We start from the raw sequence: 19105 nt of genomic DNA, 5'->3' as shown, positions 1-19105 counted from the left end.
AAAGGTATTAGAACTGTTTGTTGAATGAATAGCTTCCGTGCCAATGATGCAGCTTAGTTGTGCTGTGCTCAGTGCTGTGATGAATATATGAAAGGAGTTTGCAACTAGCAAGACAGTCTGAATTGAAACTCACTCCTTTGCCAGAGGCAGCCCCACAGACCATCTGTGGCTAGAACAGGGGAGAGATAAGCTCTAAGCAAGCTTGGGGGTCATCTCCCTGTCTGATTTTCCTTGTTTTGAGCATTTCAGGGATGGACATAAGGCCTGGTGATATACCAGCATCCAACCCAGATGGATTTAAGGAGGCAGAGCTGGGTGCGCAGCTCAGCTGATCCCCAGCATGGCCGATGACCCGGACCGTCTGGGCAGTCTTTTCCAGGTGGTCTGATAACCATCCGCTTCCTGCGTTAGATCTGGAGAACCATTTTTAACCAGTTTGGCCTCTTTGAGAGTGAGGCAAAGACTCGAGGAGCCCAATAGCACACTGGGCACCAGACACCTAGGAATCTATGACTCAGAGTGGGAGGCAGAGGTCAAATACACTTATGTGATTTGGCAAGTAAAGGATGTGGACAGGGCACTGTGGCCTCGGAGTGAAAGGGGTCAGCACCCTGGAGGAGCAGAGGAGCCCAAGGGCAGGTCGAGTCTCAGGCTGTGCAGTGGTGTTTGTGCTTGGCCTCACAGACATCACCCTATAAAACCCGAAGAGGCTCAGCAGTGGCTGAGACATTTGTCAGCACTTTTTATTTGGGATTTCACTAGTGTAACCCTGTAAGGATTTTTTAGGCATGATGCCCTCAATGTGGGTGATCATGATCAGGACACCCTACCTGCAGTACAGCTCACCTGGGCTTTGTTCTCAATTTTCAGGACTGCCTTCCTTTCACTAAGGAGAAGTTGCTTTCAACTGACCTCTCCTCCCTTTTAAGACTGAGGCGGGGGCTAAGCTGCTTACCCCAGGCTGCTTAGGCACACCCTCCAGCCTCTCGGAGGGGCTTCTCATTTATCCTCAAAGATGTTTCTCAGTGGAGCTCTGTCTTCTCATCTGAAAAAAAACAAATCTCTTTAAACAAGATTCTTAAAACACAGTACACTATGTTTTTCTAATAGTCATGTTTGGAGAAATAGTTTTATCTAAATGAATTTTAATACAAATGGTTCCTGTCATCAGTACAGCTGATTACTTGATCTTCTTAAGTAAAATGCAGGGTTGCATTTTGTATCTGCCTTAAGGGAATTCGGCTTTTATAGCTGTCTGTAATAAGGTGGTTCAGAGGCCTTTAATCTCTCCTAGCAGGGAAGCTTTGCCAGCCAAAGACAAATGTTGCACCTGGCCAGTGAGGCTGTCACATTGCCCTGGCTATTTGGCCTTTAGTAGGTGAAGTGTAGGGGGTGGGGGGGTTGAGGTGGGAGAGGCTGTTTCCCCCAATTTCAGATCTGGTGGCCGTGTACACCTTGAAATTACCTTGAAAGGAATCAGGGTTTGATGCAGGGAGAGCACAGATTTTGGATTTGGCTATCTCACGAGAGCAGGGAAGGGCATGTCCCCAGTGCGCACAGCACTGTTTCAAATCTGTGTGTGTGCGTGTGTGTTCATGTGTGACCATGCACATGGACTGATATGCATTGTGTTTGTGTGATCAGTGCATGTTGGGAATGTACACCTTCTGTGTATTTTTAGTGTGACAATTATTGTGAACATTTGTATTTTATATAATGGAATCATAAACTCACAAAGCTGAAGTAGCAGCCAACACCCATATGGCACTTACTTGATGCCAGGTACTGTTCTGAGCAATTTACATAGGCTTATTCACTTGATTTTTACAACAAAACTGTCGGAAGTAGTTTTTATCCATGCTCCATAGATGAGAAAACTGAGGCTCAATGAGATTAACTCACTCACTCAGGGTCACCCAGCTAGTAAGTGGCAGAGCTGGGATCACATACAGCTGTCTGCCCTCAGTGTTGTGCTCTTAGCTCCATCTAGGAATAGCACAAGAGCCTCTGCCTTCTGCCATGGCCTTCAAGTTATTCCCACTTTCCAGAGGAAACCTATAGAAGTGGCAGCGTTCGTTGGTCACATTGCTGATGGGTCCTAACCTCCCCATGCAGAGCTTGGTCCAGTTCACCTGCTTTCCACTGTGGGACTCTGGAACATTCTCACCCATGCAAGACTTGCAGCAATGAACCAATTACAGACCTCTCCCCTTGGCAGCACATCCTGCTGCATGGCGTGTTCTGTCCAGTTGGGTCTTTGACACCAGGAAGCTTAGCCGAGATGTTGGTGCACTTACTGAGATGAGAACAACAATAGCATCAGCATTCTGAAAGTTTGTGATGCAAATTAGAAAACAAAGTCATGGGAAAGAGTCTCATTAATCATTTAAAGCAGTCTTTCCATTAGTGTAATTTCTATTTATGACAATTTGCTAATTTATTTGATCTGAAGTGGGGCTGGGCTAAGTCCCTGCACCTGTACTTATTCACTGCAGAGCTGGCACGTTGGGTGCAGACAGTCCGTCTTCTGGGGTGGGTAGCGGGAGATGCCCCGAGGGAAGACATGTCCCATCTGAGAGCACCCTCTTCACAAAGCCAGTTTAAAGCTTCTCTCCTAATGAATTCCCAGCTTTTGCTCAGTAGACCTTGGATAATAACCAGATGTTCTGAGCATGGTGCTTATTTCTCCTTTGAGAAATGAGGCTAACACACCTCAGGTCTGCAGGGTCAGAGGAGAACCTTGCAGATCTCCACTGGGCCTCATGTTCCCCAAGGGCGGAGTTGATTGAGTGGTCATTTTTTCTAAAATGTCAAACTGAGTCATGGTAAACCTTAGTCACATAAATATGTAGACAGGATCTCAAAAGCTGCCCAGTGGTTTCAACCAGTCTTTGATTATAGTATGTTACCAAATATTTCACTACTAATGGCCTACCAGAAAATGGCAGGGAAGGTGTTTGTTAACCTGCATTTTCTTTGCATCTGGCTATATTTTTCAAAGATTTGGAAGTGAATGTTCATGGTTCCCAAGATACGTAGATTAACTGAGACAGTGCGAGTGAAAATGTTTGTAAACAAAAAGGCTCTGTACAAATATTGATTCATCAATTAAATGTAATAAATAATGAAGAATAATAAGTGGGATATAGTCCTTACAGAAGCGACAGGGTTTCTTAAAAGTAGGAAGCATCCCATCTTGATCTGTTTATCCCCAGCACCTAACACAGCATACGCAGCAGGAATTGATAACCACTTTGGTGTGAGTCACAGCACTCAGAGTCAAGGGAGGAGGCAGGTGGGCACAAGTGCAGTGCCGTGTGGCAGATGCAGGGTGAGTGCTCTGCAGGATGTGGTGGTGACAGCGGGGAAGAAGGAAGGGTGGGCTTCCGGGGTAGGGGTGGCCCAGAGAGGACTCCTCAGATAGGGTGATATTTGAGCTATAGAAGATGGGTAGGTGTTCACCAGAAGGCAGGCTGAGAGTGCCTGGCCACAGGGAAAGCCCATGGACACAAGGGCCAGCAGTTCCGGCATGGCCAGTGCACGTGCGCACACACACACACACACACACACACACACACGAGGGCACTCGGTGTGTGAGGGGAGAGGTCTGATCCTGATGAGAGGACTCCAAGTAGGGAATGGAGCACTTCCCTTGGAGTTGAAGACTCAGACTTTGAATCCTCACTCCCACCCTTTCTGGCTGTTTTGCTCTGGGAGCTTTGCTTAGCATCCCTGAGGAGGTTTCCTCAACCTGGAATTGTTGTGAGGACTAAGTGAGAATCTTTAGGTGACCAAGACATGATAGGTGCCCAGCAAAAAGCAGCAGGTATTTACTGAACCTCTGCTGTGTGCTGGACAGAGTGCTGGTAACCAGGGACACCATCCCTCACATCCCCGGGGCTTAGAACCACAAGCTGTCCTCTGACTTCTTTCCTTATTGGATTGCATTTTTTTCTGTTCTATGAAATGATGCGTTCCCACAGGAAGGCCAAGCAGCCAAGCAGTTGGGAAGGTGGGGGCTGCCTGCTCATTGACCTGGCTGGTCTGAGCAAGGGATGGCAGAGGAAGGTTGTACTGAGCAAGGGCCAGCCCTAGATCCTGGGCCTTGTGGCTTACTGTCCCTAAGGGCTTGGGACCAGCTGGAAGTGTGAACAAACTCTAGTGGACTCCATGTAACTCAGCCATGTCTCCAGGCAGAAAGCAGCAAGCTCGGAGGGCACTATGAGAGGACTTTGTGTGTCCCTGCAAGGGCATTAGAAACCACCTGTGGGCAGCTCTAGAGAAGAGAATGTGAGCTGGGCTAACATGAGCTGGGACTTGAGTTTTCTCAGGGCTCAGGCACACAGGGATGTCAGTCATTACACAGCCGGTGTGGATTAGAGAACTTCTGCACAGCCTGGGTTGGCACCAGCAGTGATTTCACAGTCCTCCTGCTGACAGTGTCGTCATCTCTGTCTCCTGAGAGACGGGCAGAACAGCAGGGACGAGAACCTATTGACGATTTGGAAATGTGATTGCTGTGTCCCCGGGTGACTAGAAAGAGCCCTGAGGGGAGGCAGCCTGTTCGGCACCACGGAGAGCTCTCAGCATAGCTTCCCTCTGGGCTGGTGGGAGGCTGGGCTGGGCGTGGACACTGGCTGCTGGCCAGCTGCAGGGTCCCGGCATGACCCGGGCCGCTGGGCAGCAGGCCAGCTGGCCCATATGTCAAGTGGGGTCCAGACTGTGGTCAGCCTGCCTGGGGTCAAGCCTGGGCCCAGCCACTTCCTAACACTTTTGCTTTCTTATCCCTTCCCTGGGCCTGAGTTTATTTTTATTTTTAATATTTGAAATGGAAATGACAATACCTATCTCACACCTACCATGTTGTGAAGTCTTAATTTGAAAAAAGTGAGACGGTACATGTTGAACACTCACCACAAGGCCTCTCTCAGGACGCGCACCTTGGAGATGTGTTCTGTGGTAGCAGATAGAAATTACTAGCATCCTCATCCTTCTTGACCTCCTGCCCCCACAGTCTGTGTATTTAAGAAGCAGTAGCCACTACCACATTGGCACCATCGTCACCATACTAATGTGGTGTTGCAGTAGGGCCGTGACAAGGCTGCCCGGTCGAGCAGCTTTGCCGTCCCTGTGCACAGGCTCAGCTGCAAGGCCGTCCCTGTGGCTTATGGGGCTGAAAGGAAGGAGGATGTGCACGCAGGTAATTAGCTTTATTAGCTCAGCTGTATAATTTTATGGCTCACGTCCGAAAGCAAATTAATACAGAAATATGCTATTGGAATGGCTTCCAAAGTCCCAGTGCCATTTGGCAACTTTGTAATTACTCACAGGCTAACTTGCTTCTCTGACTAATTGTTCCAGAGCTCCTCAACCTGGCCAGGTCTGTTAGGCACGTTTCTGTGCTGCAGGCACCGTGGTGCTATTATGCCTTGAAAGTCTGGCATGAGTCTTTTAATAAGACAGTACTATGGCATGGGCTGAGGTCTTAATTTCATACAAGTGAAAATAAACCCTGGAGAGAATCAGGAAGGAAAGTAGAAATATAAAAATGTGCATTTTAAACCCAAACATATCAACGATTTGCATCCCCAGACCCACTCCTTTCTGACTGGGTAAGGCCCACTGGCAGTCAGTGCGTCCACGTCCCAGGTCTGTGGCTAACGCACAGAACTGAGTTTTTCATAATGTTATCAATTTTTATTTTATCATAATGTTTCAAATTTTTCTAAAATAATTTATGTATTTTTTAAATAGGTGCACATGGTTCAAAATTAAAAAAAAAATAGATATTCCCATTTGCCCTATTCCTGCCACCTCCTCCCAGAATGCCCACTTTTATTTGTTCCTTGTATAAACTTTCAGAATTTCTTTCTGAAATTATAAGTAAATACAGTCTTATTTTTTTGCCCCAACTTTTTGTTAATACAAAAGGTATATGCTGTTGTGCATCTTGCTTTCTTCACTTACTACATATGTTGGAAAACTTTGCATATCATTTCATGGAGAACTTTCTCCTCTTTCCACCTACAGAATATTACAGCAAAGTGTGAGTGTGCCTGTGTTCCCACGGCTTCACTAGTAAGGATGCATTTGAACTTCTGAGCTTTTGCCAGTCTGGCAGGTGTATTCTTGAGCAAGTCCTTTCCCTCTCTGGAGACGCGGGGGTGCACAGGAGCTCCAGTGCGTCACTGCTCTGTTGCTGAGAGGTCTAAGGCAAGTTGTTGAGCCTCTGGCTTCTCGTTCTTCCCCTGCACAAGTGTCAGCCATCCAGTCCCCTGGTTGAGGGAGTGTGCAGAGCATTGGCCATAGTGCCCAGCACCTTTCAGGACCATGCCAACATCGCTTCCCTTCCCCGTTCCTGCTCTCTGAGGCCCATTCGGATGACTCTGAGACCGAGAATTCCCCACTGGGAGCGTTTCTTCACTGAGAAACGGTCACCACTCTCAGTGTGCATGTGTGTGCTGTGAGTCATGTGGGCTGTGAGATGACAGCTGAGCACCCAGATCGAACTGGTGAGACTGGGCTCATCTTGCCAGCAAGGTGCACGTGTCACCACCCTCCCCTCCGCCTTTGATGAGAATGAATCACAGCATGCCTCGCGGGGATTCGGTCCTGAGCTGAGGAAGGGGAGATCTGATGTCTTTTTATGAAAGACAAAGTAGCTGTGTCAGTAATGGCTGCACAGTGGAGGTGGCAACTGCACTTCTGCCCACTGCAGGCGTGTCCCTGAGCTCCAGTCCTGTCCGACTCTTCAGGGAACAGCGTTTCCCACGGGGTGGCCCCTGAGATGGCACACTGGGATGGGGCACTGAACTGGGGCTCTGGCTGGATGGGGGCTTGGGGAGACTGACGTGGCAGAATTGACTCCTCCCAGGAAGGACAGTACCCCCTCAGGACCAGCAAGTGTGTGCACAGGGACCTGTGGGTACTGACCGGCAGCACAGTACTGCAGACTCGTCCCTGGGCCTCTGCCCTCGGGAGGGAAGCAGCCCCTCACGCTGCCTGCTGAGGGTCTTTTTGGTGCAGGGGCTGCCCTGAGCCAGCATGGGACCTTCTAGAAACCTACCCTAAATGAAAATGAGTTGCCTAGAACTCTAAGAATTCTCAGAAAGGACACTTGCTGTGTTTCCCCTTGGCAGTGTCATAGCATGCAGTGATACTGTGGCCCCTGCAGTGATGAGGATGGCGTCTGTGCTGTTGCCGGTGTAGGATCTGTTTTCATCACAGTGCACCCAGGGCTGGCCCCTCTGGCCTGCACTTTACCTTCCTCTTTGTCTTCACGCTTTTCTGCTCATCTCTCTTTTATGTGAGTGGGACTCTGCCTCTTGGATTCTTGAGGGGAAACCATCCTGAGAGGTACAGACTCCCACTGGTGCGTCTGCAGCAGTTTCTCCCTCACTTCCTTTTTCCATGAGAGGCAGCTGGAGTCTCGGGACCACCTTGGGGGCTTCCCCCTCAGTCTGTGCCCTTTTCCTGGGAGGGCCCTGCCCTGAGCTCTCGTGGTTTGCCTTGGGTGCTGCTTGGAGGGAAGGGTCCCACGAGGGCGTTCTGCCGGGTGAGTGGGGGCCACAGGAGTGCAGCAGGGCAGGTGGCTCCCTGGGTCTGAAGGGAGCAGGGCTGCACAGCGGCCCTGCCTTTGTGTGGGCTCGTGGTTGTCTGTATGAGTGTATGCCTGTTCACACTGGTGTGCACATATGTGTTCACACACAGAACCTTGACATTTGGGACCTTCTGCTGTTGCTCATTTTCTGTGGTTGAGAACACAAGACTCTGGAGCCCGGTGGGCACTCATCGTGGCTGTGTGGCCTTGGCTGGTTTCCTTGCCTCTTTATGCCTCCCTTTCCTTCTCTGCAAATTAGGCAATGCTACTGTGTAGTAGCATTGATGAAATTTAAATCACTCAGTATGTGTCAGCTGCTTAGAACAGGCCTTGCCTGCAGTCAGGACCGGAAATGTCAGCTCTCGGCAGTTAGTCTGCACACCTTCACACATGTGCAGATCCATGGGGTTACTATGGGGTTGGAATTTTTGGCCTGCCCCAAAGTCTGCCAGCCCTCAGCTCTGATGCCTGCATCCAGCATAGGCCTGGCCCGAGTTGGTGCGGATGTGCATGAGGCTTTGGGGTTGCACAGCCCTGGGATCCCATCCTGGCTCCATCTGTTCACCCAGCAAGACTGCAGTTAGGACAAGGCGAAGTCCCCTCAGCCAAGCACTTGCCATTCATTCTCCTGACAGGTGTCTCTGGGTCCCTCCTTTGGGCCAGACGCTGTGCTCTGCTCTTCTCTCCTCTCTCCTTCAGAACAGGTCTTTAATCTTTCCTGATGAGATTCCCTTACTTTCACATTCCTCACCTTGAGAAGTAATTTAACGTGGTACATTGAGTGTTAAAATTAGAATATTCAAATCTGTGGGTTCAAAAGAAGAAAACGCTCATTATCCATGGAAATGAAACATTGTGCAGTGCCCTGCTAATAAAGATAGAGACCTTCCCAGCCAATAAATTCTTAATAACAAGCAATTCCTCTTAAGAAAATTAAATTGCTGGGAAACTGAGAGTGGTTTGCCACTCTGTTTATATAGGTGATATCACCTGTGGGCTGGTGTGGGGAAGTGGAAATCTCTTAGTCTCTGCAGGCAACTTAACCACTGGGCTGAACCACTCTGCCTCCTTAGGAACCAGATGGCCAAGCACAGAAAAAACAGATATTTTCTAACCCCACTTTGGGCCTAAATGCCCTGAACTAGGTACTGGGCTATGAGAAGAACAAATGTTTCTGGGAGTTCACAGTCCATGAGGGAGACAAATCTTTGCCCTCCCCATCTTAAAGCTAAGAAAACAGGCCTGGAGACAGACCCCCATGAGGGCTTCAGCCCCCTTGCCACTGAGCCAGGCCGGTCCTGCTCAGCCTGGGTCTGGCACATGCCCAGAGCCTGAGGGGAAGCCAGGAGGGGCCCCAGCCTGCCCCCACCACACATGTGGAGCTTGGCTTGACCAGAGTTAGCCTCCTCTTGAGGCAAGAGGTGGCCCCTGCAAGCCCCCACGAGTGTCAGTCAGTCATGGCGTGAGTGACATGGCATCCAGCTGGGCACTTATCCTGACAAGGGTGTGGCCCTGGGGTGCTGGCTTGACCTCTGCAAGTGCCCCTGGGCACCCTCCTCAGTCGTGGTGGGGACTCTGCATGGACAGCCCCAATGTCCAGGTGCTGCCCAGGTGCCCATGGGACTGGACAGGTTGTGCCTGAGGTCCCAGAAAACCCAGGTGCCCACAGCACTTGCTGTTTTCCACCTGCACTGGCTCCTTGGGAGAGAAGGTAGGATTTGTTTCTTCGAAGAGATGATGAAGCGGGAGAGCACTGCCTCCCTGAAGGCGTATTGCTGCTGCTGGTCAGAACGGGCCTGGGCGCGCCATCATCTCGGGAGATGCAAACTGGTGGGGTGCGGCCCAGATGACTGGTGGACCTGCACCCTGAGAAGGGGGTACCTCTGTGGAGATGTGGCCTGGTGGGGAAGGAAATAGAGCCATTGATGAAATGTTAATGACAGGACAGGGCCTTGATTAGGGAAAGCTGCCTCCAAAGGTGGCCTTCGGAAGATGGAAGGGAAGGGCCAAGAGGCACCCAGGGCCCTCCTCTGTAGCTCTCCCGACTCCCACGGGCTTCTCTAGGTCCAAGTCCAAGTGGGCTCCTGCCTCTGCCACAATCCTGGCTCTCCCCACCCCCCAGCACCTCTGAGCTCCTTCCAGGGGGCTCGGCTCAGACAGCCCCTCCCTGGGGAATCTCACAGTTCTCTGCACCTGATTACGCTCCTCCCCACGTCCATAGCATCCTTTTCCTAATTACAGACTTTCTTCCCAGGCTGGCATTTTAAAAAATTTACCATCTTAACCATGTTTAAGTGTATAGTTCGGTAGTGTTAAATACTTTCACATTATTGTGAAACCATCACCACCATCTATTTCCAAAACTTTCTCACTGTCCCAACCTGAAACTTTGTCACCATTAGACACTGACTCCCTGGCCCCCTCCCCAGCCCCTGACCCCACCGTCCTGCTTTCTGTCCCCATAGAGTTGGCTCCTCTAGGGAGCTCAGGTGAGTAGAAGCACACGATGTTTGTCCCTTGGTGACTGGCTTATTTCTCTCAGCATAATGCCCTTAAGGATCATCCTGGTTGTAGCATGTGTCAGAATGTCCTTCCTTTTAAGGCTGAGTAATATTCCATTTTACAGATACTCCACATTTTGTTTATCCATTCATCTGTGGATAGACACTGGGTTGCTTCCACCTTTTGGCCATTGTGAATAGTGTTGCCGTGAACACGGGTGTGCAGATATCTGTAAGAGTCCCTGCTTTGAATTATTTTGGGTACAAACCCAGAGGTGGGGTTGCTGGAGGTTGGTGTTTTCTGACAAGGCTGTCTTTCTTGGGGCTCAGGTCACAGTCCTAGCTCAGTATTCTTAAAGGTATACTCAAAGCTACTTTTGGAAGTATTGAATGAATGAAGTGAATGAATGAATCTAACCCCCAAAATTGTCATAGGACCAAATAAAATAATTAAACATGCACTGCAAGAGTATTTATCAGTAACAATATCAGTCCAACAAACATAGACTGTGTGTGTAATGAGATGGAGAAAATTTTATTTGGAGAATTCTTCTAAGAGAGAGAATTATCTTTGGAAGAAACACTTTGATAAGTCGCTGGTAGGAGAGTAAGATCCCTAAAGGAGTTTGGAGGCAACAAAAATGATGGCCAAATTCCTGAGGCAACAGGAGAAGATTCTGTGTCTCCTAAGAGAGGGAGGAGGAACAGCAGAGAGTAGGAGAGTGGGGACAACACTCATGGTGGGTGACATTTACTTAATGCTTGCGTGGGCCAGGAGTATCACTACATCTACTCCTCGTGACGTGCCCACCCTACAGATGATGAAAATTATACCCAGGGATCTAGAGCAAATTAATCAAAGCTCATCGGAGGTGGTGCCAGGATTCAAAGCTGGGCTGAGTCTCTGGAACCTGCCCTTTCAGCGCTGAGCTCCACGGGAAGAAGAGAAGGCGTAGTGCAGATGGGGGGCAGGTGCTGCTTCCCCGGGGCCGGGCCGTCTCTGTAGGACCCCAGAGCTACAGTGACAGCTACCAAGCTTTTAAATCCTCAGCTGAGCAGTGATGAGGGAGGAAGGGATGGGCTGGATGGTCAGGCTGGTGTGGAATAAAGCTAACAGCACGGGGGAAGCAGGTGGCAAGAAAGCTCTGAGCAAAGAAGCCCTGAACACATGCGGAAACCATTTAGCCTCAGTCCAACAGCCTTGGAGCTGCATGCTGAGGGCTGAGGGGCTGTGGCAATGATGAGGCCTGGCCCTGCTCTACTTATCCAGGACGTCTGCTCATTCAGTGTTCATTTATTTATCAGACAATATTTATTGAGCAACTGTTGTAAACCAGACACTGTTTCAGGCCCCCAGGCGAGGTCCGTGCCCTCATTGAGCTCACAGGCTGGGGGTGAAGCCAAATGTGACAGCAGGAAGACAGTTACATCCAGTGCAGGTTGCAAGGGGATGTACACAAGCCTTCCAGATAGTCAGGGAAGACTTCCTGGAGGAGGCAAGGTCTAAGTCAAAATGTAAAGGATGAGTAAAGTCAGGAAAGAGTAGAGGGAGGACAGGGGAAAGCATGTCTAGGCAAAAATCACAGAGTGTGAGTGATATGGAGTCTGGAGAGAGCACATGGTATTTTGGAAGAATTGAAAGAAGTCTAAAATAGCTAAAATGGGACTCAGGGGTAGGCAGGGGTTCCCAAGCCTCAGCCTGTACTCTTGTGGGTGGCAGTCGCAGTGAGACTACCCTGGCTCTCTTGGGCAGCTCCCTTGTCCAGACAGCTTGCCAGGGATGCCTGGTCGGCCTGTTTGACGGGGAAGATGTGCTTGCTGTGCTTGGCGCCCCTGAGCCTGGCACCCCGTAGAGCCAGCAGGAGCTCCTTCCTGCTCCGCCTTCTCACTCCAGCTCCCAGCCTACACCTCTTCTACCTCGACCCTCAAGGGCTTTGTTCCCACTCTACAGTCCCTCGGCGTGGCACTTGTGATTTTCAGTTTCTGCGTTGCCATCTTCACCAGAACATGAGCCTCTCAGCTTGAAGGCTCTTGCCCCATCATTCCTGCATCCTCAGTGCCTCCCACCTGCCACCCCTGGCTTGTTGGATGCACTGGATGTGTTTGTGGAGTGGAATTAACTTTCTGGTGGAAGAAGGAAGTGCAGTGTTTTCCCTGCTTTCCCAATCACTAGAGAAAGTCAGAAACTAAAATTTTCCCTTTTGATTACAACTTAAATATGGTGGCTTTAAATTATGTAGGAAGGGGAAAGACGTTTTTAGATCTGTTTCTGAGATCTATTAGTTTAATAGTAGTGCGCAGGAGACTTCTATTTTCTGAGTTTCTAAACCTAATTTCTTCATCCATTGATACTTGCTGAGAGACTTTATGACTTCCTCGGTTATGGACTCGCTTAAGTGAGCCCATTTGTAATAATATGTGTAATTACATCAAGATGTATAACACGACAGACATGAAACCAGCATGAAACTGATATGTGTTGAGAAACGCATGGGTTGTGTTGAACAGTGAACCACAGTTTGCAAGTTTTATTAAGGAAAAATAACCTTTCATTTTTCTTTATTTCCCCCAGCAAGAATAGTTGTTGGATTAAAATTATCCCAGTGGAGTTCCCTTTCTTACATAATAGTCACTTAATTTAACAGATTTCAGGGTGAGGGAAGAGGCCCTTGGTATGTTTATGTGCCCCTGATTTGCACACACTTATGGTGATGTCTTAGTGGTTGCTTAGAACATCACTGGGGAAGAGGGGAGACATATCTGCTGTATGAGTTTCCCCATCTGGAGGTCTCTGTCTAGAGACTTCTAGAACTTCCCCTCTTGTCTTGGGCTCAGCAGGAGCTGAGTTTTCCTTGACCGAATCTCACCCCTCTCTGAAACGCAGCGGTGAGGCGAGTGTGGAAGGACTCCTGAACCAGCTCGTCCTGGAGCACCTGCAGCTGGCTCCTCTACAGTGGGGTGAGTAGCCACCTGCCACCTGTCCATTCTGGGTGAATGTGCTTCTTTTCTCACAATGTGAAAGCAAGTTCTTGAGGAGTATGGAGTCAGACACCGCAGATGTTGGTAGGTGCTGAAGGTCATCACAGGACACTTTGGGGAAAGGGGAGCTCAGCATGCCACACTGGCGCCTTCGCACGCAGCTGTGCGCATCCACCTGGGCAGGCAGCTCAGCACTCAGCACCGCAGGTAAGTGCCATTGGCCTGTCAGAACACAGGTGCGGTATTAGGGCCTCGAGCTCCACCTTGACTTTCAGTTGCTGTATAGTGGGCCATGTTCCAAAATGGCAAATGACCATGTCTGGCAAGGTGTGTATTCTGCGAATGTTTCTGGAACTTAGAGTGGTTTGGGTGGTGGAAGAGAACAGAATGTGGTTACTTCCTTGCTTTTACCCTACTCAGCTGGACTGGCTTTGACAGCTTTTCACACTGTCTGTATGGAAAAGTGTGTGTTTTATAAATACCTCAACTCAACTTCGTGTCCAACCCAAAAGAGCTCACCACTATGTAACACTTAGCACAATTTATTTGAATGCCTGCTTCCTTTTGCAGCTAGGAACTTTTACCCTAGTCTGTGCGTTTCTGAATTGTACTCAAAGATATTTTGTTGAGAAGCAAATAGTATTTCTATTGAAGTGAGAGTCTTCATTATTATTTGGGAATTATTTCATCAGATAATCTATTTTGGATCAACTGCAAACATATATATCCTCTTTCTCCCTCTTTACCCAAGAGATCATTACAAATGAGTATCTCCTCTTTGATCTGGGATCCGTTTGATTAATAAGCTTGATTTGCCCCATTTGCATGCTAGAGACACATGGAAGTTATCCCAGCAGCTTGAAGAGAAGATAAGCCTTTCTCCTCGCATTCTATTATCCCCTTCAGCCTTGAGACCCCCTCCCTGCAGAGGCTGCCTCGTCTCTGCTGGCTCCTGGCTCTTCACAGGTGAAAGCTGGGGCAGCCAGGTAGGGGCACCCTCGTGGCAGCTGTGAATGATGTACATTTTACACTGGGGGGAGGCTCTTTCTGTGGCATCCTCTTCTTCCTCACTGGCCCAGCGTCTGTGGAAGGAAGGAAGGGCTTGGTGTTTCTGCAGAGGTTTTCACAGTTTGGTCCTCTGGAGGCTTCTTTGCAGCCCAGACACTTTTCTAGGTTGCAATGTCCTATCTCCTGATTATCTGGGCACAGTCACCTTCTACCAGATTCAGACAGCTGAAGAGGGTCAGACACCGGTACTGTCCTGGCCATGGGGATGGGACAGATGCCAGGGAACTAGTCCTATTTAATCTACAGCCCAAAGAGGCTCCACCTGGCAGATAAACAGGACTTTCATGGGGCAAGTGAGCAAATGGTAGGTCACAGGCAGAACAGGGATGGGGCCCAAGAGGAAAGAGCAGAGTGACTTGGGGTAGGGAGGTGGGCAGCAGGTAGCCTCCCCACCTTCCATCCCGGGGTTGGTAGCCCCAGCTGCAGGCAAGGTCTGCAAGCTGTCTTGGGGGCCCTTGGTTGAGGTATGACCAATGGGCACCCATGAGCAGAGACCTGGGGAGAAGTTCGGGCAGTACCAGGCTGAGGGGGGGAAAGGCCCTCCCCCTTCCAGCACTCTTTGAGTTGACAGGACAGGCTGGTGAGATTGCCCTTCCTAGAGCAGGGAATGTTCCTGGTGCTGTTCTAGGTAGGCTCTAAGTAAGAGGAGAGTTCTGGGACTGGAAGGGCATAGGACAGAGAAGAGGAAGGGACCTTGGATTGTCAAGTATCCTCTGTCCCAGGCACTTTGCATAAGAGATGCCATTTACTCCTTGCCACAGTCCCATGAGTGAGGATTATCACCGCCTCTTTTAGGGAAACTGAGGCTCAGAGGTTGGCACTTGCTCCGAGGGCTCCCAAGTAAGCAGAGCTGGGAGCACTGCGTTATAAGCCACTGTGCCTTGGGCAGCCCTGGAGGAACCTGAGCCCCAGCCCCTGCTGAAAACCAGCTGGACTAGAAGAAGCTGAGCAATTTGGGAATTTCAGTTGAAGAAAAGGTTTAATACTTAACAATAATAAAGGTCCTTTCTGCTCATTTTGTCCTCTCTCTGGGTATACTAAGAACATCCTTTAAAAATTTATAGTAGTGGGGAAATTAGGGACAACTATGGGCAATCAGAGCCAGGACTAAGAAGTTAGTTTGGCCCCCGGATGCCTTGCAGTGCAGAACAGCCTGGGGCCGTGCAGGCGGTGTGGGCAGAGGTGCCCACTGAGGGACTGTGGGCGGAGGCGCCTGCTGAGGGGTGTGAAGGCTGTGGGCCAGGCACAGACCCTGCTGTATTCTGCTGCTGCTTCTGTTTCTTGCTCTGTTTTGTCCCCTTTGTATTAGTCTGTTTTCTGTTGCTTATAATAGAATACCTGAAACTGGGTAATTTATAAAGAAAAGAAATTTATTTCTTATAGTTATGGAGGCTGAGAAGCCCCAGGTCAAGGGGCTGCATCTGGTGAGGACTTCTTGCTGGTGGGGCCTCTCTGCAGGGTCCCGAGGCAGCGCAGGACGTCACATGGTGGGGGGCTGAGCATGCTCACGTGCTAGCTCAGCTCTCTCTTCCTCTTCTCATAAAGCCACCCGTTCCCTCCCACGATAACCCCATTAACCCATTAGTCCATTAATCTATGAGTGGATTAATGCATTTATGAGGCCAGAGCCCTGTTGATCCAATCACCACTTAAAGGCCCCACCTCTCAGCACTGCCACATTGGAGATTAAGTTTCTACGTGAGTTTTGAAGGCAACATTCCAGCCATAGCACCCTATTTTCATAGGGGAGCTTGGGGGGTTCTTTTGGAAATGTAGCCTTGTCCCATGGCCTTTCCGATCGGGCAACCCTGGGCTCTGATCTTAGTCCTGTCATGTGTCAGCTTCGTGAGCTTTGGCAATTCACTTACCCTCTCTGAGATTGAGTTTCCTCATTTATGGAGTGGGATAATAATGCCTGCCGTGTGAGTTACTGCGGGGCTCACGTGAGATGACATCGGTTAGGTGCCCAGTGCTGTCCCTGCCTCCCTGCCTCATCATTTCCCCCAAATATCCTACCTGCCCTCTCACCCCTCCAGCCTCCTGCTCGGACTCTTCTTCTACACAGGAAGCTCGGCCGGTGGTGGGTCGAGGCATGCTCAGGAAACGCTGGGCCTCTGACCTCCGTGCAGGGTGCGAGATGACATTCCACTGATGTCATTGCCCTGCTTCATTGCCTCCCGGTGTCCCAGACACTTTTCAGCCTGAGGGAAAATGTGGGGGCAGGGTGAGAGAACAGAACCCGAGGTTCTAACTGCATTCTTGTCTGAAAGCAAGGGCCTTTGACAGCACACTTTCAGTTACCTTCCTGGTGAAGTCAGACAGACCTGGATTTCAGTTTTGGTTTTGCCATGTGCTGGGGATCACTTGGACAGACTATGATACATCTCCAAGCCTCCATTTCCCCATCATAAGATGGCATGGACATCTCCCACAGCAACCTCTCAGTGTTGCTCTGAGGATCAGAATCAAAATGAAATGACATTTGTAAATGTGTCTGGCAAACCATAAATCCCTACTGGCTTCAGAGCAAAGATTTATTATGATCACTTATGTTTTAAAAGCTATCAGGTCCTTTATACAGATATTTTTATTATTCCTGGAAGATCATCTCAGTTCTAGGAGCCACATATCAGAGGCCTGATGAGATAAACTTGCAGTGGGGCTCTCTGTGCATTTGGGCTACTCACCCCCATCACCGTGCCTTAGGGACTGGGCAGCAGGAGGGCCCCTTCCTGGCATCTGTACAAGGCTGGGCCACTTTCAGAGGGGGCCCAGGGAGCTACCCAGGTAGTCACTATCCCCAGCAGCCTGGGGGAGGGCAAGTGGGAGGGATGAGGGCCTGGAAATTGCAGCGGGCTGGTGGGTGCGGCACATCATTAATAAGGGTTACGTTTTTCTGCTACCAGTGAATCGGATTTGGCCCAAGAGTTGCTGTCTCTTACTCTCTCTTGCTCTTGGAGAGTTCTAGAAGGTTGTTTTGGGGTCTCATGTACATGGCAGAGAAAGATGGTTAACAGTTGGGGTGCCAACTCTTTTCTTCATAACTAAAGAAAGGTCAGAGTGCCTTTAGGGTTGTGGTTTGAGATGCTGTGCATTGGAAATCTGAGGACAGTTTCAAGATGTAGCTTGACTTCTTTGTCATCAGACAAGAGAAGATGTGCTAGTTTGTAGGACCCGGTGATACCCACAAGGTTGTTGGGCGGCTCAGAGGGTATCAGGAGTGGGTGGGGAGTGCCCACCACGTGTGAGAGGCTCTGTAAATAATTATGGAATGACCAGACCTTATAAACTGTGATTGATAGTGTGACCTATTTTTGTTATATTATTAAGATTTGTGCAGAAAACCCATCTGGATCTAAAGTAAGTTGGGTTCCCCAAAAAGGCTAATAAAAATGAAGTAAAACGTGTCTTAATGCATCGCGTCCGTTGAAAGAAATCAGTTCCCCGGGAAGCAGTAGTCCACCTTCTGCTCTGCTGCAGGATGAGCCTGTGGAGGGTCTGTCACGACAGAGACCCCCGGGGACCTGGGGAAGGGAGGCAGCGGCTCCTTCTGCAGCATTGGCATTGATTTCCTCACAGGGGTTTTCTCTTTCTGTTTGGCAGTTGACACTGTTTGGGGCAGTTGTCATTGGGCACATTTCATGGCAATGCCAGTATGTTGGCAAATAATACAAGTATTGATACTTTTATCCTAGAGAAAATGCATAGCTTTTTAAACACAATTCTAAGAACCGAAAGGCTTAGAGGCCTTGCTGGACCCAGCAAGTAAAGCCAGGCCTGTGCTTTAGTCCCCAGCAGCCACCTGCGTGGCCCAGTGCCAGTCTTCATGGATGATGGAGACTCCAGAAACACTGCAAAATAGTTTCCTGTTCAGGGTGTCATAATTTATTTAACTATTATCATCTGTCTGTTTCCAATGCACATCTCTATATGCAAATTTTTATTTGGTTTTCTGACTAGATCAATTTTTTAGTTACGGAATTACTAGGTCAAAGGATGCGAACATGTTTAAGGATCTTGAATGTTTGTCAAATGAATATGTGACTGTTGATCGTGATAGGGACATTGTGGGAGCTTGGATTTCTGAGGTGACTTTCTGACCCCTGTTGAGAGCACAGAACTCCCAGGCCTCACCCCATGAGGTTGGGGGTGGTGGGGAGGGAGGGCCTGGGCCCTGGTCAAGTCCTTGAAGGGCTCTAGTGTGTCTTGAGAACTTTCAGAGCCACAGTGCCTGGGAGCTGGATTGCATATCAGAGGCCATCACGTCCTAGACCCCCCATAGTACGGGTGGATCTATGAGCCGTGGGAGGGCAGGGGCCTTGCCATGGCCACCAGGGTTTCAGCGTCACTCCCCACTGCATTCTGCTGCTCAGGAGGCCCCGCGGTATGTTGGCTTTTCCGGGGAGCCGTGGTCACGCGGGCCTCCTGCACACCCTGAGTGAGTCTGATCAGCAAGATCATAGTGAACGCCTGCAGGGGTCTCGGCTGAGTTGAATGGCATCTCTTCCCAAAGGCAGCCGTGTGGGGATTTTCCATCTCTTAACTGAACTTTCTCTTTGAACGTGTTTTCAGATCATGTATTTATGTATCTGTGTATATGCAGAGAGAGAAAGAGAACAAGAACTCTCACCCCATGACTCATAGTTCAAGCCCTTGGGATATGGAGAAATAAGCCAGACACAGACCCCATAGAATGACAATGGCTTTGAAACCCCACAGAGCTGCTTCTGGTCTTGACTTTGCCATATTTTGTTGAGTTGGCTGCGTGCCTTGCGCAGTTGCTATGCTCTGAGCTCTGGTCCTCTCTGGGAAGTGCTGTGACACAACTGCCTCACAGGGCTTCTGGGAGAATCCAACAGGCTAACACAGATAAACCTCTTCCCTGCCATGTAACTAGTGCTCACAGATTGAGCCTTTTTTGTCTCTCTGGTTTTTTTTTCTCTGTCTCTTTCTCTCT

The 19105-nt window shown here is 49.5% G+C and overlaps 1 protein-coding gene across 3 annotated transcripts in view; it reads left to right on the top strand.

Annotated features, from left to right (window-relative positions):
* TRAPPC9 (trafficking protein particle complex 9) overlaps positions 1-19105 on the top strand; it is a 660607-nt gene that overhangs the window by 506922 nt on the left and 134580 nt on the right. For all 3 annotated transcript variants that reach the window (XM_012648143.1, XM_012648141.1, XM_012648142.1), the window contains one exon: positions 12969-13059. In XM_012648143.1, the coding sequence (XP_012503597.1) occupies positions 12969-13059 (91 nt within the window). The remainder of the gene's footprint in view (positions 1-12968; positions 13060-19105) is intronic.

Source organism: Propithecus coquereli, unplaced genomic scaffold, assembly GCF_000956105.1.
Source record: "Propithecus coquereli isolate 6110/MARCELLA unplaced genomic scaffold, Pcoq_1.0 Scaffold28, whole genome shotgun sequence".
NCBI lineage: Eukaryota > Metazoa > Chordata > Mammalia > Primates > Indriidae > Propithecus > Propithecus coquereli.
Note: the sequence above shows the minus strand (reverse complement) of the source record. Positions and strands in the feature narration are given on the sequence as shown.